At 41.8% G+C, this 23029-nt stretch overlaps 1 protein-coding gene across 1 annotated transcript in view; it reads left to right on the forward strand.

Moving 5' to 3' along the window:
- dnah6 (dynein, axonemal, heavy chain 6) overlaps positions 1-23029 on the forward strand; it is a 425407-nt gene that overhangs the window by 277335 nt on the left and 125043 nt on the right. Inside the window, exons 54-56 of the mRNA XM_041185312.1 lie at positions 216-412; positions 11293-11496; positions 20212-20337. Coding sequence (XP_041041246.1) covers positions 216-412; positions 11293-11496; positions 20212-20337 — 527 coding nt within the window. The remainder of the gene's footprint in view (positions 1-215; positions 413-11292; positions 11497-20211; positions 20338-23029) is intronic.

Genomic DNA, 23029 nt, shown 5'->3' on the forward strand with positions numbered 1-23029 from the left:
AGGATCTAATCATTATTCACTGAAAATTTGTTAGTTTATTTTTTCAGGTTGTGGCACTGTGAATATAATTTTGCTGTGTAAAAGAATTATTAACATTTTTACATTTTTTTCAAAAGTGTTCAGAAGATTTACTCAGCTTAATATATTGTTCTTAATTATTTTCAGTAATTTCAATTGTAACTCTGCGTGACTGTAATGTCTTTTTTTCTCTTTAGCACAAACAATGGAACTAACTCAGGCTCGATTAGTGCGCGCTGGAAAACTTACAGCCGCTCTTGGAGATGAACAAATTCGCTGGCAAGAGAGCATAGTTCTGTTTGAACAGGAAATATCAAATATAATTGGAAACGTCTTCATCGCAGCAGCTTGTGTTGCATATTATGGAGCATTTACTTCTAAGTACCGACAGTTGGTATGTCATGGTCCTGTCAATGTAATTTAATCACTGAAGTGCAGAAAATCTTGAATCTAACCATAATGACAGGAGCAAAATTGAAATTTTTTTTTTCAAATGTGTTAAGTACCCGTGAAATTTTTAAACAGTTTTTTGGCTTTTCCGTTGGAGGACAAGTGTGCTATTGTCAACCAAACCATCTGAGTGATGGCAAGACTGACCTTTCCACATCCTGGTTAGTTGCTGGCCAAGGTGCGATATTGCTGCCTATGGAGAAAGCCGTGGGCTAGTTTTCTATGTTTTTAGCTGGATGGTGGACAGTGCTGCTAACCTTTCATCACTTGCTGAGGTTGAAAAATACATTACAGCAGACAGAAACTAGATCTGTTATAAACTGCAGACACCACATAAGATGAGGTTGGCAGCTGTTGAAATTAACATTATTATGATGAATGTCTGGCAGTTCAATATTACATTTCTGAATTCAGCAGTTATCTACCTTTAGTTTCTCTTTAAAAGTAATCACTCAATGCAGATTTTTGTTGTAATTGATTTGTCGTTTGTAGGGATGCTACGTCGCCTGTTTAATAATATATAATCTCAAAATTATTAATTTTATTTAAAATCAAGTATTGGTTTAATAACTTAAGAGAGCAACTCATGGATATTATGATATTTCAGTAATGCAATCTAGTTATAGAGATGGCTAAGCAGTGACTTCAAAAAATTAATTATTGATCTGGCATTTTTAGGGAAAAAAATAGTTAATTCTGGCTTCCTGCAGGTTGTGCGATGCACCACACTACTTGTTTCACAAATACCATGCGACTTTAAACATCCTTTGAATATATGTGATTGAATAGTAATTCTGGGCAGCCTGCTGACACTTGTTAGATTTTCCCTCCAGGGGTGGGGAAACTGGAGTCCCGGACCCACCCTTGGTTGGGTGGGGGGGAAGCCGTCACTCATAGGGATTTTCACGAAGGCACCCCCTTAATTAGCACAGAGGCAGCTTCTCTGCCCAATTAAGGGTGGTGGTTGGGCTCTTGAAGTTGAAGGGCCAATCAAAGGCCTTCCAACTGAGAGGAGTAGCTGTGAATGGCATAAATAACAGAGAGTGTACTTCAATATGGAGGCATCCTCTCACCAATTTTTTTGAACTTTGGTTCCTACAGCTAGATCATCACTGTGGGGGATGAGGACCTGGGGAGTGGGGAAATATCCCCAACAGACTGGCCTTTGGCTGCTTTTGCATGCTGACAGGCAGGGAGGTCCTCTAAGCCTGCTTGGAAGGCCGCTCTCTCCCGTCCAAACCACCGCAAACTCCCCTCCCCTCCCCCCCCCACCCCCCCATCCTATTGCTGGGTATCCACCTCCGGGCAGTTAAATTGCTCCCCATTGTGTCAAGAAACTGGAGTTCCTTTAATTGCAGATAGTAAGGCTCTAAGCAAGCCTAATCGAGCACCCCGCTCATGGGGACATAGCCCGAAAATACAACCCTGGAGGCAGGTCATTCAGAGTCAGTGAGGGAACTCACCATTTGAGATTCCCTCTGCATTGTACAGTTTCAACTGCAAACTGTGTTAGTGATGTCAGTGACTGGTGCCCTGTCCTAAAGCACAGCTTGATTCGCAGCTGGGCCAACAGGTAAGACTGTGTCCCTGCCAAGAACAGGAGGCTGATCGGGGCAGAAAGGGTTGACTGGAATTGAGGAGGGGGTGCAGTTCTCAATCGAGTGTGGGTTGGATGTTGGGAGGCGGATTGACTTGATGGGGGTGGGGGCTGATTAGACGGGGGGGGAGACAATGGAGGGGCCTGCCAATCTGGCAGGGGATGATGAGCATGGGTCCTGAGTGGGTGAAAGTCAGAGATTTCTGCAGGGGTTTGGAGGCCTCGAGGCAGGGGAGATCAAAGCTTGGTGGTGGGGATTAACGGGAGCTGGTGGTGCTGACGGGAAGTTGGATGCTTCTCAGGGAAGCTCTTTGCCATGGGAACGAAAAGCACCTCAGGCAGTCATCTGGATACAAGGAATAGTTATGGAGTCACGTTGCTCCTGAATCTACCCATCTTGAGAGATTGTTGGATTCCCCGATGCTTGGAAAACCTGGCCAACAACAACTAAATTTCAGGCAGCCTCATTGTCATACTTAAAGCTGTAACCTATCTCCTTCAATTTGGTTGGTCTGCTGCCCAACTTCTGGCTTTAGTTAAAGCCGAAGTAAGCAGTTTAGACGGAGATTTGTTCTGGAAGCAAATTTCTGACACTTTAACCAGCAATGACCTCACCCCTCCCCGCACCCACCACCCACCCACCTCCCCCACCCCATCCAACCCAAACACCTGTTTTTCCAGTTAAAATTCAGCCCTATGAGGGTAAATTGGTCTACAGAGACCAGGCTGCTGATTTTTCACCATGCTAGCCCTTTCTCCTACACTGAAGTTCACAGAATAATACTTCAAACTCTTCTCAGAAACCGATTTCCTAATCTCCCTGTCACATTTAGATTTTTAGAAATGGAAAATCTTGACAATATTTTTCAAGTCAGTGGAAATAAAATCTGGCCTGATGTATAACAGACTGCCAGTTTGTCATGAGCCCGCTTTCATGCCACTGCATAGACCCATTTTCCCCCCTATTTTATTTTTTGGTTCAAGGGATCATTTGGAAGCCTGTTATAAGTAAAGCAGGATTTAGGTCTAAAATGCACCAGGTTCTTTTGCATTTTCAATGTTGAAACTACCTTGGCAAACATGCTTCCTGAAGAAGTATGAGAGTATTCATCTACTTAAGAAGCCTGAGAGAATCTTGGTTATTGTAAACGTATACATTGTGGTTTGATTTCTAATTTATCACCAGATTGCTGCTGTGTGCTAGTGAGATGTATCTTTAATGCATGCAGAAGCAAGTTTCTTGTACTTCTGCTGATATGCAAATAAATGGGTTGTTTGACACATTGAAGCACTGACACATACTATCACTATTTAAAATTTACTAATTAAAATTAAAGCACTTAACTAGACAATATGTAAATTCCATACATTTTTAAAATGTCTCAAAATGCATTTTTAAAGTACATGAGCTTTTGAAATTGTATTTAACTAGTTCTGTAAATTGTCTTTGGTCTGGTTTTAAATTAAGAGTGAGGGAACCATTGGGGGATGTGATTACTCATCACTTGCAATCAGCATAGAAATAAATTATCTATTACATCTAAAATGAATTAATAACTCAATTCAGTTATGATGTAGCGACCATAGACTATCAAGTACCAGTGAAGTCTTCATTTTAAATGGGGCTCAATTTATGTGTGTCAAAATCCAGTAAAACTCATTAGGAATAAAATGTTGCCAATGGATAATAAATGGTGAAATAAGTGTTCAGCCTGTTTTAGCTTTTATGATTTGTAATCAAATGCAAAACCAAATTTTATAAGTTAGAAAAGATGTGCAGGATTTGTCCCTGTGTATACAGGATACATATTGATTTCCTTCCTTGGAGAGAATGTAGAGAAGGTTTACTGGCTGATACCAGGAATGAGGGACTTCAGTTATACAAACGAGTGGAGAACATTTAGCAGAGATTTAATAGAGATGTTCAAAACTATGAAGGTTTTGGTGGATTAAATAAGGAGCCACTATTTCGACTGACAAAAGGGTCAGTAACCAAAGACATGTATTTAAGACAATTGGCAAAACAAGCCATACGGAAGTTGAGAATTTCTTTTTATGCAATGAATTGCTATGATCTGGAAGGCACTGCATGAAAAGCTGGTGGAAAAAGATTCAATAGTAACTTTCAAAAAGGAATTGCATAGATACTTGAAAAGGAAAATTTTGCAAGACTCTGGGTGGCAATAATTGGAAACCACTTTCAAAGGGCCGGCACAGAAATTATAGGCCAGATAGTCTCTTTTTGCTCTGTAAGTTTTGTATGATTCTATAATTGTACACATTTTTTGCTGGGGACACGATTTGAAAGCCTGGCAGTGGTACCGTGGTTTGAAGTTGGACAATCATAGTAATCATAAGGCCACTGCAGCCAAAACTGTTCTATAATATTGCCAGCAAGAAAATAAACCCATTTAATATAGCAATTATTGTGTTATGATTATCAGTTAATTTATTTTGCTGTAAATATAACACGGAGAATATTAGCGCTCACTGTTAATAAAGGGTAAGTCGGTCAGCAACTTCTGGCAGCTGCACATGCATACTCAAAAGCAGAAATCAAGAAGTTGCTGTCAGAGTTACCCTTCTCCAGAAGCTTTACCATATCAGTATTTTGCTGATAAACTAAGTGTTTAAATACATGGTACTTACATGAAAAACACAATCAAGGAAGTTAAGACTTGACCATTTTAACTCTATTAAATCTTACCACTAAAAATCAACTTTTACAAGTTTGAAGTCTCATTCCTTCAGCTTTTCATTATTGTTGGAGTTTTTAAAAAATAAATTATACTTAAAACATTTTTTTAAAAACTCTTTCTCGCCATCTCTTTTATCTGTCTGACTTAATTCTATCTTTCTTTCCATCTCTTTGCATGGAATCTTGTGCCCTTACCTGTAGCATGTTTGGTGGCAAAGGACATTTAATCAGGTGAGAGGGTGACAGGTCGAAACCCTCACTATCTCCCCACCTCCACCCTGATTAAGTCCACGGTGGGAAACCCATGGATGGTCTTCCTGTCTCTCCACCAATTAATGCTCGCTAAGGACTCATCCCATTACCACTGGTATTAACTCAGGAGGCTCACCATACAGGGAGCACAGCAAGCAAACCCTGATGTGGGTTGCTTGTGGCTCCTGGGGGAGGGGGAAGAATTTTGGGTTGGGGGCCCCGTTCAAAGGCACTCAGTGCCTGCTTGAGGGATCCCAGCATCGGGAAGGGGGGGACCCACTGAGAGCCAACTCTCATCCCTGCTGACCAGCTCCCTCCCCCCCACCCCGACACCTCTCTCTCCTTCACTCATTCTGGCAAGAGATACCAGGCTTCAGGCGTGTGTTATACTGGCAGCAGCCACTGCTTCCTCAGTGGCATTGCAATTCAATAAAGCTGCTGGTCTCTGATTAGCTGACAGCTCTTAATGGTAGGTCTTGCATCCTTGGGCCCTTGATTCCGGAGGGAAGATCCCACTGCTGGCTTGTTCAATACCAGAGCGGAATAAGATGCAGCGGGCCTTCCTGAAAATAAGCGACATGGGACTCTCATTGGCTCTCCAGCTGGTGACTGAGACCCCTGTTGTCACCACAAGATTCCGCCCTTTATTTCACTTCCTGTATACATGATTTGATATTGAGTTTAGTACTCTAAATGAGACTTCTTGGTTTAAGCATGCGTCATTAAGATTGTTCAAGCGGATTAGTTAAAGAGGTACACAGTTTCTTATCCTGTTCACACAGGTCCATAATCCCCTGTTAGAGGGGGGTTACACTGCGATGTATTTCTAATCATCAAAAGATCCATTGTAAAAGCCCAAAGAAAGCCTGTTAGCAAGTGTAAATGCACCAAATAACTAGTGCTGCTCGTTCGCCACACAAAACTTAGGCCAATGATATTGCTTAGATTATCTTGTTGTTGTAGGCAGAACTGGGAGGATGCTGTACTTTGGAAAGCTTGCTTGTCCTTGCAATCTTTAACAAGCTGAATTCCCTACTTCAGCCATGGGAGGATACTTGCCAGGATTTTCCAGCTCCATCACGGGTGGGACCCAATGTGGGCGAGGCGACGCCCCAGCCAGATGTCCATTGATTTGCAGTGGGACCGGACGATCTTGGCAGCGGGCCGGTGCAGCAAATCCCACCCACTAAATGGAACCCAAATACATCCCCACAAAGAAGGAAGAGAAATCACCCTAAGCCACTTTTGCATCCCCAGCTGGTTGCCAATTTTAGACTGACATTCACAGAAGCTTGAAAATAAGTTGCCTACTGTCTACTTCACCAAGGAGAATGCAAGAGATGAAAAGGAACTTAAAGGGAATCAGGAGGAACAATAACATTAGCAACAATTAGTTTATTAATCTCAAAGGCCAAATGTTTTCTAAACTTTATGTGGAATTAAGAGTTCTCTTAGTCAAGTTTTCCTTTTCCTTCACTTTTTAGGTGTATTCTAAAATGTTAAGCATAATTTATTTTAATAAAGAAGGCAAATGTGATTTGATTTTAGGTCGTTTGTCCTAGTCCTGATTTCAAATCCTGTCAAAGCAGCTATGAATTTAGATTTAACTAATTAAATAAATTGAGAATAAAAAGTTAGTATCAGTAATGATGACCATGGCCAGAATTTTACAGCCACATCACGGTGGGAAGGGGGCCGTAAAATACGGCAAGCCATTCTAAACTCTGTTGACTTTGGTGGGAACGTAAGATCCCGCTGCAGTAAAATTCCGCCCCTTGCAACCACCAGATTATCATAAAAATCCATCTGGGTCACTAATGTCCTTTAGAGGAGGAAATCTGCTATCCTACCCCGGCTTGGAGAAAATAGAAAAACATCTAGCAACTGAAAATATAGTAATGAATAGTCAGCATGGATTTCAAGAGCAAAAGACACACTTGATCAAACTCATTGGATTCTTTGAAGAGTTAACAATGAGAGCATTCAGGGTAAATTAGCAGAAATGATATATCTAAATTTCCAAAATACCTTCGATATAATACCACATAATAGTGTTATGGACTACGACCTCATGCTGTCCTTTTATTTATATATATATATATATACACTCATTGTTGTTTCTAACTTTTAAAACTGGGCCTTTGAACAATATCCTTAAAATGGCCGAGCCTATATCTGCCTGTGACCCCAGATCAAGAGAAGCCACTTTGCAGTTTCAGGAAAACTCACACCTTGTTATCTCTGAGAAGCCACTAACTGTTGCCTGCAGACTGCAGAGTCCTACTTCAAAGATATCTATTCAAAGTCCATTTGCATTTGATAACCCAGGCTTGTCAGTAGGAGACAGAGGGTCTGCTAAGACACAGGGCCCCTCAAACATTCCTTTCAACTCATAATGGCTGGAATGCTTAACAGGTTTTGAGACCCAACTGAATTCCAGATGATGGATGCCCAAAGACCTGGTGGAGAGGTGGAGGTCATGTGACCTAGGCTTCCAGCTTGCAGAATAAGTAATATTGCCTTGCTGAAATGTCTAGCTCAGTCTGTTGTTTAAAATTTAACTATCAACCACACAGAAAGGAGCTCTGCTCAGGTTGAACACCTGACTACATCTCCACTGCTTCTGTTGGAGGTTCTGTGCCATTGCCTACAAGACTGATTCATCTCTGCATGCCTATCTCATTTTGTGACTGGAAAAGTGAATTCTACAACATCAGTTTTCAGCCCGCTGACCTCCATGAAGGAATACCTCATTGGAATTTGAACTCTGGGGTTCACGTGACCCAATATTTATTTTTTCTGTGGTCTCCGTACTGTATAACCTTCTTTTCTCTATCCCTCCCTTTACTGCCTAAGTATGGAAATGACATTGCAAACCCTCCTTCTTCATTTTGAGTGCCTGCAAATAAACTAACCCTTTGATTCATCCTATCTCGAGTTTATTGTGGGGTTATTAATAGAAACTTAGATTGCACAAAAACTGAGATGGTGGGAAAATATGCCACCGCTTATAAAGAGGGAAACAAATCAAAACACCTTTCTGTTTACAGATGGGTGGTGAGAGGAGAAATTAGTGCCATTTAACTTAAAGCCCCCTCCTATCCATAACAATAGACTAATGAGTAAGGTCAGAGCATGTTGAGCCAAGAGACAAACAATAGAATGAATAACTGACTAGCTGAAAGACAGAAGGGAGAGAGTGGGGTAAACGGTAATTATTAAGAGTTGCAGAATGTGAGAAGTGAGTTCCACAAAGATCAGGGACTACAGGTCACAATTTATATTAATGATTCAGACTTTGGAATCAAAAACCAAACATGTAAATTTGCAGATGACAACAAATTGGGAGGGGTAGTCAACACTGAGATGGTCTTTAAGTTACAAGAAGACATTAATAAATTTTCAGAATGGGCAAATGAATTTCAGCATAGAGAAGCATAAGGTACCAAATTTTGGTATGAAAAATAATAAGATCACATATTGCTTGGAAAATAAGAACCTAAATGGGGTAGAGGGACAAAAATCTGGGAATACCAGTACACAAATCACTAAAAGTTGTGACACCACCAATAACGCCATAGTGAAAGCAAACCAAACACTAGGGTCAGCATCTTCCAGTCAGTGACCGGGCGCGGGGCCTGCTCGCCGACGTGTAAAATGACATTGGGTGACATCAGGCGTGCATCCTGATGTCACCCTGTGTCATTTAGATTGTCAGTTTGGCGGGTGCGCATCTGAGTCAGGTGCGTGCCCGCCTACCTGTCAACAGCCTACTGAGGCCATTAAAAAACAAATTGAACTCATTGATGGACCTGCCCATCCAACCTTAAGGTTAGTGGAAGCCCAGGTGGGCTTGTGAAAAAACATGAAACCTTATCAACGGGTGGGATGAGGTTTCAGGAGTGATTTAAAAAATGCAGAATATTTTACAATAAAAGTTATGGACAGGTCCCAACTCATGTGACAGTGTCACATAAGACACAGAAGGGAATTTTTTTCTAATCTTTATTCAAAACTTTAAATCGGGGCCGATCTCCCTGAGGCAGCACTGTGCCTCAGGGAGATCTGTGCACTCTTTCGCACGCATGCACGAAAGAGCACTCTCCTGGCTGAGGGAATCCCCCTGCCTCCCCGCCCACCCCCCGACAAGGGGAATATGTTGCCCTAGGTTTTATTTCTAGAGGAACAGAATTGAAAAGTAGAGAAGTTATGCTAAAGTTGTAATGGCACCTGGTTAGACCACACTTGGAATACTGTGCTTGGTTTTGGTCACCATATTATAAAAAGGACATAGAGATATGTTGGAGTGGGTGAAAAAGTGATTTACAATGATGATACCAGGTTTGTGAGGTTATACTTATCAAGAATAGTCTCTGTCCTCTTGACAAACAAAAGCTGAGGAGTGACCTGGTGGAGATTTTTTAAATTATTCAAGTTTATAATAGAGTATGTTCAGAGAGAGTTTCAATAGTTGGGAAGAACAAAATTAGAGGCTTCAATTCAAGATAGTCATCAAGAAATCAAATAGAAATCAAAGAATGGTGAGATTGTGCAACTCTATACCACAGGGAGCAATTGAGGCAAAAAGTATTAATGAATTTCAAGGAAAGCTAGAATAGAATATGAGAAAGAAGGTAATACAAGGACTGGTATTTTCTGGCCCTGTTGTGGCGGGACCCATTGCGGGAAATTCAGTGGGCCAGCCAAAATTCCATTGACTTTCAACGGGATTGGATGATTTTGGGGGTGGGTGAGGACGGATAATCCCACCCAAAGCTATTGTCATGTTGAGCAAACATGAGAACATAGCTTTTTAAAAACCTGTATGCCCTTTTTAAAAAGGACTCTGGTGATCTTTAAGATGACTGCCACAGGTCACCTGATGTTTGGGATTGCAAGTTTGCCAAGCTTCTGGAAGCTGCTAAAAGTTGACTATTATGAATATGCCTTGGTAACATGCTGGTGGAATGTTGGGCCTAAATTTGTCTTACCACTAAACAGCAAGGACAAGAAGGCCTTAGACCTTTTGTCTCCAGGACTACCAGGTAACAAAGGTGAACTAATGAAACTGTGCACAAAGAAAGTTCTAAGGACTCCTAACTGCTTCTATTACATGTCATGGGCTTTGAGCATGGGAAGTGGAAACTCCTAAACATGAAAAGGCTATTGATTGTTTTCATGATGTATAAATGGCCAGTCGTCATATGACTGAAACTCTTTGATTTTTGAAAGTCTTTTATTATAATCCCTGCTTGCTTTTTTGCAGCAGACTGTAGAATGCAAAAGTAATGTTAGAAGGAGCATCATTGCTAAATTCAGGCTATAACATCTAGTCTTCTACCAAGCCACAAAGTTTGAAGCTTTAAAGCCTCCTTGAAAGCTGTTTCCAAGAGATCCTGAGTTTACCTGGAAAAGGGAAGCTGGTACTCTGGCCACAAGTATTATCAGGGCTGTCTACGCTGCTTGTTGCACATCTTTTATGCTGAAGAAATTCCACAAAGTCCTGTTTTCGGTTATCCGGAATTGTCCAAACTTCAGCTCCTGAGTTTAAAAGCTCCTCCGACTGGAATCTTAGGAACACAAACTGTTAACTATTCTGTTTGGTTATAATATTTGTAGAAGTAAAACTCCTTCCTTTTGCCGTATCTTCCTTGTGTGTATGTGGCGTGTGTGAAGCAGCGATAAACCTTTTCCAGAAAAGTGTGTGTGAATAACTTACACTCCTGGTTTAAAAATCCATGAAAGTCTGCGGCTAGTAACTTTGTTAAAACTGATCACACACACATGGATTTTTGGAACACACCTCAGCCTTATCTAAATTAAACCACACTGATTATGGATGGAAAGGTAGAATAATTAGTGGGTTTCAGTCTACCTCTCTCTCTCAGTTAAGAAAGTTAGGAGAAAGCCCAAGTGCAGCATGAATGTAGGCATGGACTACCAGCATTTATGCTGCAAACACACCTGTTTCTGTGTATTTCTATGTAACATGTAGATAGGTAGTGGATATCTTACATGTTTCCTACTCTTATGAAGCTTTTACTGTTTGCTCACTGCAGATTTCAGACAGACTCAATATTCTAGCCTGACTTTTATTATAATAAAGAGGTTTGTGAAGCACTTTATATATTTAATTAAGGTACATTTTATTTTTCACTTTTATTGTTGAGTAGTTCAAATTGATCAGTCTTCACTGTAAAGAAAAACAAAGTCTATGTGTAGCAACTGTGTTTTACAATTTATCAATTACAGCTGTTGATTTTTTTAAAACTGACAGTTAATAGATGCATGGATTAAAGGTTGTACAGAACTGGGAATTCCCATCAGCGCAGACTTCAGCCTCATCAACATCTTAGGTGATGCATTTGAGATTCGTCAGTGGAACACTGATGGTCTGCCCCGTGATAATGTTTCCACTGAGAATGGCATTCTTGTGAAGCGAGGTCATCGGTGGCCCTTGATGATTGATCCACAGGATCAGGTAAGTATACGGCTGAATAACTTGTGGTAACAGATGACATGCCTTTTGGGGTCTGGAACATTCAATGCTATGATATTACTTTTCAAAAACAATTTTGAAAAAATCCCTTTTTATAGTCATTGATAGTTAATACTGTAGCTAAAAGCTTAACTTAATTACATTGAATAATGGTTTATTTAAAAGACATGTTGATTGCAACTAAAAATGCATTGCAGATACGAATTGCTGGCTTTTGGCAATACTGATGGCTGTTTGTTCTAAATTTAGTTAATTCTTATATTTTCAGTATTGTTTTCAATCAAATTGTACAGGCAACTTACATGGATTCTAGAAAAAATTTAATAACATTTTCTCAATCCATATGCTCTAAGAATTGAGGCGCACTTCTTTTGTAGCACAGTGTCAATTGTATAAACTGTCTAGCTGCTCTTTTCAGCTGCTATCATGATGTGATTGTGTTAACAATTACGTGCAGGGAGGGAATTTGTAATGTATGGTAACTTTCAAATAAACCTCTGTGAACACATTCATTTGATAGAAAAATAAAATAAATGTGAGTGCTAGAATACACTGTTAGAATCAGCAAGTGAAGGACAGACTAATTGTCAGGTCAGTTTAGACTCCATCCTAATTATCATAATAACAGATACATATTTTTTAACAGTATTGGAACATTTTGGGCATTTTTCCACAGGTAAGATTTGAAAAAAGAGCTCTGTCCAAGTGTTTGTTTTTGAGCAAAGCGTATTCACACAAGTTTCTGAAGAAGACACTGAGATAAAAGATGGTTACAATATTAACAATGTAGGCACTGCAGTTATTTTCCCAAGGACGGCAACACCAATAGGAATTTGTTAGTCTATATAGGTAATCAATAATCACCTAGCACCAGTTTTGTTGGCAAGTCTCTGGTCCTGAGTGCTGAACAAGGTTAGCCCCTCCCCTCTTCTGTGAACACAGAGAGATAAAAATAGGGATATTGACAGTCTGATCTTTAAATTGGAAGCTGCTAACAGAAACTTTTGATAGAGTCAGATGTTTAGGATGCAGCAGGATAGTTAGAATTTTATTTAAGTAAAGCAAGGTGGCTAACTGATCATGAGAAGCACAGCCTGTTCATTATTTTATATTGTTTTGCAAACTTATACTGATTGAATTAAGTAAGCCTGATCATAATTAATCTATATGTTCACTTGATATCTGTGAAATAACACAGCCCAACATTTCAAAGCTAGCTTCGTCATACCAAAAATTTTCTTAATCCAAGCTCTAAAAGATTGGAGCGGTCAGATTAAGTTATTTCCTTAAGTCCCTGGCATGGAACGTCAACCTATGACCTTCTAACTCAAAAGCTGAGAGAGCTACTTCTGAGCCATGGCTGTCATTTAAAAATGCTAGCCCACTGAAATTAATGTAATGGGGGAAGCCTGTGAGATGCTGCACTTAGAACTCAGCTCTATATCTAAGGAGGTTTGACCATCATCAAGAAGATGGATAATAATAGTGTGAATAATCACATTTTCATATATATATATATTTATATAGATAGATATTCAAAGGAGTTAAGAATGTACACAGTGTCCAGGAAGATGGTGGAAACACTCAGCAAGTCAGGTAGCATCTGTGGAAAGAGAAACAAAATTAATGAGTTCTCCCAGGCCATTGGAGGTGGGTTTGCAGGCAAGCGGCGCAGGGAGGTCCCAGGAATTGACATTGGGTTGGGATCCCAGCATGATCCCTCCCTCTGCCGACTTTCTTTGGTGATATTGAAGAAGAATAGGGAATCCCTTTGCATCTGTCAAGTAAGTAATTAAGAAGAGGTTGTTAAGAAGCAAATTTTGAGTTGCTTTAAGAATGAATCCCGAATTTCACAGTCATGGAACTTGTTTTCTGATCTTTCAGCAACTCTCTCGGGTCAGAGGTGTGAGCTTTTTCAGTGAAACTGACAGCCAGGGAAGGCTTTAATCGATTACACTGAATAGCTTTAGCCATGGCCACTGTGAGACAGGGTAGATGCAGGAAGGATGTTCCTGATGGTGGGGGAGTCCAGAACCAGGGGTCACAGTCTGAGGATATGGGGTAGACCATTTAGGACGGAGATGAGGAGAAATTTCTTCACCCAGAGAGTGGTGAGCCTGTGGAATTCCTTACCACAGAAAGTAGTTGAGACCAAAACATTGCATGTTTTCAAGAAAGAGTTAGATATAGCTCTTGGGGCAAAAGGGATTAAAAGGTATGGGGAGAAAGTGGGAACAGGCTATTGAGTTGGATGATCAGCCATGATCATAATGAATGGCAGAATAGGCTCCAAGAGCCGAATGGCCTACTCCTGCTCCTAGTTTCTATGTTTCTATGAGACTGCAGGTCAAAGCATCTCTTCTCCCAGAGAGTGCTTTCTCTGTTTGCCAGGTGATTGTCTACTTCTTGGAAGGCACTTTATCTGTCTAGCTTCATTCATCTTCAGCTCCACTTCCCTGCTCCCTGCCTTCACCATGCCATGGGAGCAGCTTAGGCAACCCAACTTTCCACTTGTACTGATGTTCAGAGGCAGCAACCACACTGCCCCACCAGCAGCAACACAAGTAGCACTAGCTCCTTTCTCCTCAGCTGCATGCTTCTAGACAGGACAGGGATGGACACCAAGATCCAGTTGGAAAAAAGTGAGACCCTCAACGCAGGCAGGGGATCAACTCTCTAGACATGTCCAAGTACCAGTACCTCTGGAGGGTCAAGCTCTCATTGTAGGTTGTTGCTGACACCTGCAACCTCCTGGAAGAAGACCTGATTTCCAGTGGACCAAGTGGGCACACATTGTCAGTTGTTGTCAAGGTGCCTGTAACTGGAAAACCACCCCACCCCATTCAAACATCCCTCCTCCATCCTAACTTTCCATAGCAGGCCTTTCATCAAGCTGTGTGCTCTCTTCTGTGAGGAGAGAAAGCAGAGAAAGTGTTCATAATGGCTTGTATGGAGAAAAGGAAAGGAAACCATTTGTGGAGCATGACTATGAGGCATGGGTACTAGAGGGCAATAGATGAGTATGGGTGTGATTGCTGTATGCTCAGATGGATTTGTGAAGTGCCTGCAGGGAGAGGAATGACTAGCTGCACGGTGTGTTGACCTGAGGTGTGACGTGCAGAAGACCTTGCTGGAAAAGTTGGAGGGCTTTTGCAGGCCACTGTAGTCCCCGCCACATCTCAGAATCATAGAATCTCTCAGTCTGCACTGCCACATGAGAAACACCTGACCTACCTACCTAATCCCATTTACCAGCACTTGGCCCATAGCCTTGAATGTTATGATGTGCCAAGTGCTCATCCAGGTACTTTTTAAAGGATGTGAGGCAACCAACCTCCACCACCCTCCCAGGCAGTGCATTCCAGACCATCACCACCCTCTGAGTGAAAAAGATTTTCCTCACATCCCCCTAAACCTCCTGTCTTGAACTTATGCCCCTCGGGACTGACCCTTCAACTAAGGAGAACAGCTGCTCCCTATCCACCCTGTCCATGCCCCTCATAATCTTGTACACCTCTAACAGGTCGCCCCTCAGTCTTCTCTGCTCCAATGAAAACAACCCAAGTCTATCCAACCTCTTTTCATAACTTTAATGTTTCATCCCAGGCAACATCCTGGTGAATCTCCTCTGCACCCCATCCAGTGCAATCACATCCTTCCTATAATGTGGCGACCAGAACTGCACACAGTACTCCAGCTGTGGCTTTACCAAAGTTCTATATAACTCCAACATGATCTCCTTACTTTTGTAATCCATGCCTTGATTGATAAAAGCAAGTGTCCCATATGCCTTTTTCACCACCCTTGTCAAATTGCTCCTTCCAAAGTGTATCACCTCACACTTTTCAGGGTTAAATTCCATCTGCCACTTATCTACCCATTTGACCATCCCGTCTATATCTTCCTTTAGCTCAAGACATGCAACCTCACTGTTAACCACCCAGCCAATTTTTGTCTCATCCACAAACGTACTAATCCTACCCCCCACATAGTCATCTATGTCATTTATATAAATGATGAATAATAGGGGACCCAGCACAGATCTCTGTGGTACGCCACGGGACACTGGCTTCCAGTCACTAAAGTATCCATTTTTCATTACCCTCAGTTTCCTACAACTAAGCCAATTTTGAATCCACCTTATCAAATTACCCTGTAACCCATGTGCCTTTGCCTTCTTTATAAGTCTCCCATGTGAGCCCTTGTCAAAGGCTTTGCTGAAATCCATATAAGCTACATCAACTGCACTACCCTCATCTACACACTTGGTCACCTCTTCAAAAAATTCAATCAAATTTGTTAGGCATGACCTCCCTCTGACAAAGCCATGCTGACTATCCCTGATCAAACCTTGCCTCTCCAAGTGGAGATAGATTCTCTCCTTCAGAATTTTCTCCAATAGTTTCCCTACCACTGATGTGAGACTCACTGGCCTGTAGTTCCCTGGCTTATCTCTACAACCCTTCTTAAATAGTGGAACCACATTAGCTGTTCACCAGTCCTCTGGCACCTCCCCTGTGGCCAGAGAGGAATTAAAAATTTGGGTCAGAGCACCTGCGATCTCCTCCTGTACCTCCCTCAGCAGTCTGGGACACAAATCACCCGGACCTGGAGATTTGTCCACTTTTAAGCCTGCCAACACCTCTAATACCTTGTCACTCCCTATATCAATCTGCTTAAGAACTTCGCAGAGTCTCTCCCCGAGTTCGATACCTTCATCCTCATTCTCTTGGATGAAGACGGATGTGAAATATTCGTTCAACTCTCTGTTCATCTGGCTCCACCCATAGATTGCCCCCTTGGTCCCTAATATGCCCTACTCTTTCCCTATTATCCTCTTCCCATTGATATACTTATAGAATATCTTGGGATTTTCCTTACTTTTACCAACCAGAGCTTTCTCATATCCCCTCTTTGCTCTCCTAATTGCTTTCTTATGCTCCACCCTGCACTTTCTGTACTCCACTAACGTCTCTGCTGATTTGCTTCCCTTGAACCTGCCTTTCTTTTCCTTCTCATTGTATCCTGAATATCTTTGGTCATCCATGGTTCTCTGGGTTTGTTACTCCTTCCTTTCACCCTAGAGGGAACATTTTGTGCCTGTACCCTTCCCATTTCTTTTTTGAACATCCCCCCCCCCCCACTGCTTCTATGTAGATTTCCCCACAAGTAACTGTTCCCAGTCTGCCTTGACCAGATCCTGCCTTATTTTACTAAAGTCCGCTCTCCCCCAATCTAAAACATTTTTTTTGCAACTTGTCTATTTCTTTCTCCATAATAAATTTAAATTGCACCATGTTGTGGTCGCTATCACTAAAATGCTCCCCCATCACCACCTCAGCCACCTGTCTGGCTTTAATCCCCAGAATTAGGTCCAGCACTGTGCCATCCCTTCCCTCCCAACGGCTGAAAGGTTGGTGGGGACCCCACCCACCATCTGACGGCTGCCTCCCATTAACACTGGGAGCATTGTTAATTGCTTTAATGTGATAGTTCCTCCCCTTTCTCAGAAGGAATTCTGCCTGAGAGAGCTGCGGGTCAAACAATGGCAGCAGCTTTGTAGGCCCAGAGGTGCTTGCTGAGAATGGTGGCCACTGCTCGAAGTAAGCAGTGCCACCACGCCGAGGAGCCCAGAAAAGTCCAAGGTTGGGGGCTTTGGTGAGAGGTTGAGGGCCAGGTTCAAGAGGCTGGCAGAGAGTTAAATGGGGGTGGGGGTGGGGGTGGTGGGGGTGGATGACCTTGGGAAGGGGTTGCCTTCAATGGGCCCAAGGAGCTTGCAAATGAGATCCCCCCCAACTTTCTCACTTGCCCAACATCAACCTGCACAGATAGAGCGGTGGGCTTTCAGCATGGTGTAGGCCCCCCTCACCTCAGGTCAGGTACTGGCTGGGGTGGGATGAAGCACTAAAGTGGCTACTAAGTGGACACTTAAGGGTCTCAATAGGCCCAAGGGCAGGCAGACCACCCAATGCCTCCCCTAACCCCTGTAAAATTTCAGACAGTCCAGGGGTCAGTAGGCAGACAGCAGGAAGGACATCTGTATTTTAAGTGCAGCTCCACTTTCAAACCCACCGACAGGAGAACATAAAATCTAACCCAGAGTGCGGAACTTGGCATTCGAAAGTATTATGCCACTCACCTGTCATCTCTAGTTGGGAGGAAGCACACTCCTGCTGTTGACTTCCTTGACCACTTCCATCCACACCTGCTTGGTTGAAGAGAGCTTACCTCACTGCATTCCCACAGATCCCACTGCAGGACTCCAAGGTGAGAGTGAGAGACTAGTAGGGGGACAGCCTCCCCAGTTCTCCTCTCAATTCCTGTGGGTGCTGCAGCCTCATAACTCCATGTGCTATGAGCTTTTCAAAAACATGCTGTGGTCCCTTTAATTAGAGATCCTTCCTTTGACATATTGGACCTGTCATCCCTGATTAGTCGGGAAGCCTGGAGGCGGGCTACTAATTGGTTTGCCCTGATAAAGAGCAACAACAAAGCGTGTACATTGAGTGTCAGATTCCTACCCAATCATAGTCCCACTATTGCAATAGGGGCTAAGTTGGCAAGATTCCACCCGCAGTTTTGGGTCAATTATGTTTTGTCAGAATTCTGAGTATTTCTGACTCAGTATTTCTAGCATTTTCTGTTTTCTTACAGTCCGTAGCAACTGGATCACCCTACATTTCCCCCACAATTGACTAGGGTTCAGACAGTATCAAGATTCCCCTACCAGGAACAAAAGTCATTGGGCAGAGTTTTGCCCTCGTCGGGAAAGCTGACCGCCACCCACTATCGGGGCCAGACCGCGATTTCTCGCTGGCGGTCCAATTAAGGCATGCCCAACGTGAAATGCGTGTTTCAACATTCAGCGCTGCCTGTGCTGGGGCTAGGGGGTGGGGGCGGTGGGGGGGGTGGGGGGGGGGGGGGTGGCGGTGGAGGAGGGCTTAGCGCAAGTTCATACATGCGTACAGGTGTGCTCTGGAAAAGCTCCCTGAGGCACAGAGCTGAAGATATGAAAAATTAAAAATAAAGAATTTTAACATGTTAAAAAACATGTCCTCTCATGTGGCTCTGTCAAATAAGCAGGGACATGTTTGAAATGAGTATGAAATCATTTTTGTAAATGACGGATCAAAACCTCACCTCACCCATGGATGAGATTTCGCAAAAAACACAACCACAAGGTTGGACGGGCAGCGAAAAATTTGAATCAATTAGATTGTTAATGGCCTTAATTGTTGGCGGGCCGCTGCAAACTCCCGTGTGCACTCGCCAACCAAAATATCACGCGATCGCGCGATGACGTCGAGACACTCGCCTGACATTATTGCGCATTATTATACGTTCATTTGGGTCGGGCGCACACCCGACCGATGAGTGAAAAATTCTGCCCATTATCTCTCCTGCCTATCCTTCTCATTATTTTACAAACACCTTAATTGGATCAGCCCTTAACCTCTTCGCCTGCAGGGAATACAACCCCAGGTTTGCTACAATAGCCTCTCATTATAGCTGGTGCATTGCAGCCTTTCTCTAAGGCCAGTGTATCCTTTGCAAGGTAGGTTGCCCAAAATGGAACACTGGTTTTGAGAGCCTCTGATGAAGAAAGGCACTAACATTCCAAAATCATGGGCTGAGATTACTGTTCTTGGTGCATCCTCTGTAGTCTTCAAGTATGCAGCATATATCTGCATCATATCAGGTGGGAATTTACTTGAATCTGCAAATTGTGGTTGTATACAGGACTCTTTAAAGTGAACTTTATTTGAAGTATGATTTGCAAGTTACTTCATGATAAGTTTGTGTTAAGTAAAAGTTACAAAATGTATAATCCTGTTGTTATTTCTTCATTTGGGAGTTGTTTGGTAAATTTGGTTATTTTGGTTTATGGTTCCCCAATAGGGATCATAACATAATTTTTGATCATTTTCTGTACCTATGAGCTAGCTTTTAACATCTCATTGACTTCTCATTTCCATTTATCCACCCTCATAATGCATCCTCTTTAGATTAAACGCTTCTTCGTGATTCTTACAATGTAGACTATCTCATATTTTGTTTGTCTAGCCTTATGCAAATTTCTATTCCTTTCATGATACACTGTACCATTTCCAAATTTTGATGTATTTCCCACTGTCAGTGACACACCATACTGGCTCTGGAAGGAAGGGTATTGTCAATAATGTGACTCTATTGGACACAAAATCACAAGGTTATTTATTTTTTGTAATATAACATACATACACGTATTTTTTTTTTGCATAGACAATGGAACAACATGTGAGCAAAACATATCCCTGCCCTAGCTATACTTTTCTTCCTCTTTCAAACAATCCAATTGTCTCTACTGACAATTCTTCAGCTCTCAAGTTGAGGCAGATTTTGAAGTGCATCTGATTAACTAATGCAGTGATGCAGACAGTGGCTTCCTGCTGGCCGAGAGTGAAAATTGATCAGCCGCAAAATACATTATGATAGTAACCTTATGGATGTTAGTAAAATCCAGCTGGTAAATCTAAACTGTCAATCTGGTTGGGCTCTGATTCTACACACTATTCTTTCAAAATTGAACTCCCAATGGGAATTGAAAGAGCTAGTGAAAGAGTAGCAAACCTCAAACCTTGTTTTAAAGAATGTTTATGTTTACATTTTATATTAAGTCTTTGATAATGCATTCACAATTATGACTTGTCTACACAGGCAAATCGCTGGATAAGAAACATGGAAACTAAAAATGGCTTGAAGATAATTAAGCTAACAGACTCTGCCTTCTTACGTACATTAGAAAATGGTATTCGGCTTGGCATGCCGATACTGTTAGAAGAGGTAAATATATTCTGGCTCTTTGCATTTTTAATCTCACCCAAGTAACTCAGCACCCAAGCATTATTCAAGTAATGTCACCAAATATAGAATCACCAAGGAATGCATTGTAAAAGCTCGTAAAAATGGCTGCACATATTTGGTCTATTTTACTTCAGGTTTCGCAAATCTAATATCACACTTTGTTGTAGACGCAAAACAAAATTAAGAAGTCAAGTGCTCACACATGCAAGAAGCTGTGTGTGTCAGACAGTTAAAAAGGACAGAATGCCGAAGATGGAGTCGGAGCAGAGATTCACAATTCAATGGCCAAGCTTCAGTTTTGCCAGAGCTGTCCAGGCTGTTTAATGTTGTTTATTAAAGAAGTCAGACAAAAGAGGCTCTGGGGAATCTCTGCCAGCAAGGCTGTCACCTTCTGACCTTATATCTGAAACTTAACAAGCCCTTTGCAATTTGCATAGTTCTCACAGCAATGAAAAATTAAACCAATTGATCTGGGGCTCTGATCACTTAAAATTTATATGCTGTGGGCGTAAGGATATACAACTACACTAATTATATTAACTAATAACAGATCATGTTTTACATGGTACAACACTTATGTCCTTACAAAAAGTGCATTATCCTACTTAGCTTGAGCAAGATCACTGGAAATCCATATTAATGCACTTGTATACAAATAGTTATATATATATATATATATATATATATATATAAATATCTGCATATTTATTAATATAAGTTAATTATGAATATACATTCAAGAGAGAGCTGCTGCTATTCGACTCAAAATTATCATGCTGCACATGATTTCCATACATGAAACAGGCAATTAGGCTTCCAATATTATGAGCAGGAAGTGCGTCACCCACCAGATTTGTATAGACAAAAAATAGGCATTTAGTGCGCTTGTTAGACACTATGCATGTACAAATAGATGCTTAACACCTGCTCCGTGCCAGCTACATTCAAGAGAATAGGTGTCTACATCCAAACTAATTGGTGGTCCTTAAAGGGACCACTACAGGCCCTCACCAAAAATGTAAGTTTAAAAAAACACTTCCCTGAATGTGGAGCAGGAACTTGCAGAACTGCTGGCTCTCAGCCTCTCTCTCCCTGCCCTGACCAGTGATCAATCCCCCCACCCTGCCCAAACCATCTCACCAATTGTCCCAACTATTTCTCCTTCCTGTTACCAGATAGATAACCACCTAATCTCCCAATCAATCATCTTCCAGTTGCAAAGTCACTCCTGTTGTAATATGCTGGTCCTCTTGACATGCTATCCCACTCACTTAACTGACAGTCTGTGTACTGCAATCTCACCATGAGGGATCCGTCTGCTTACCAGCTCTTTATCTGAGCACTGTATCTAAACAGCTTTTCTGCAGCATTCTCAACACTCTCTGATACTTCGACTCCAGTGTAGTGTGACCAAAATGTTGAGGGTTGTCTCATGCCATGTAGCATGATCTAAGATTGTTTACCATGTCGTACCTGTACTTAATCTTGCTGCTACTCTGAGTATCATACCGTTTAGAAGGAATCACTGCTACTATGTCATGTGTGCTTTTATGATATAAAAGGCACCAATCACTGGTAAGGTATTGTGCAAACACATCGTGGGTTCATTTATTAACTCTCGGCTCATGTGAACAGAGACCCATGGATAGGAAGCTTGAAGACATCAGAGCTGTGTGTCTGTGTTCTGCTCCAGGCCAAAGTGAAACTGGACTGGATTGCATGACACACTTCCTTTCTAGTGAACAGCAAGCTGCTATCCCTTAAAGGCACATTACAATAGTTCATCTCTCTTTTTTTTTCTCCCCTCCCTTTTAGTTACATCCCCTTTGTCCCAATTCCTCCTGATTGTCTCTTCTTCCCATTCAACAACCTAGCTGAGGGCCATTGTTGCTGAAACAGCAGACAGAAATTTGAGCAAGTGAGTTGCCTAGTTGCACTCATGGAGTGTTATCAATAAAGCCTGAGGCCCAATATTGGATGCATTTTGCAATTATTCATTCCCTGCACCCAGTTCACGTGCAAGCCAGTACAAATGATTTGCCAGGCCCAGGTGTCACATTATCAAATGTGCAAAATTAGGCAGAATACCGATAATTTCCAAATCAAGAATGTGCTAACCCTTAACTGTCAATTGTTTGTGAGAAGTCGGTATCTCTGTGCTTACACTTGGACAGATAAGACACCAGAACATGTAACAATTAAGGTCACTAATTTAGAGTTTTCACAGAAAAATGGACAGATTTGTGAAATTTTGTCTCCAAAAAGTTAATACAAACCATAGAGTTTCCAGGTAATGCAAAACCAGTAAGTCACCTCTTCAGTAGCCCAATTGATTCATTTTACGTTATGTGACATAACACCCTGTTGCTTTGCAACTGCTCATCAACTGAGCATATGACATTGGTAATATAACAACAAAAGTGGTACAAATGTATGCATTTCATAACAAAAATAAAAATAACTGGAAAAACTCAGCAGGTCTGACAGCATCTGCAGAGAGGAACACAGTTAATGTTTCGAGTCCATATGACTCTTCAACAGAACTAAGGAAAAATAGAAATGAGGGGAAATATAAGCTGGTTTAAGGCAGGGTGGGACAGGTAGAGCTGGATACAGGGACACTGATAGGTGGAGATAGCCAAAAGATGTCATAGACAAAAGGACAAAGAGG

The sequence above is a fragment of the Carcharodon carcharias genome, chromosome 4, assembly GCF_017639515.1.
Source record: "Carcharodon carcharias isolate sCarCar2 chromosome 4, sCarCar2.pri, whole genome shotgun sequence".
Classification (NCBI taxonomy): Eukaryota; Metazoa; Chordata; class Chondrichthyes; order Lamniformes; family Lamnidae; genus Carcharodon; species Carcharodon carcharias.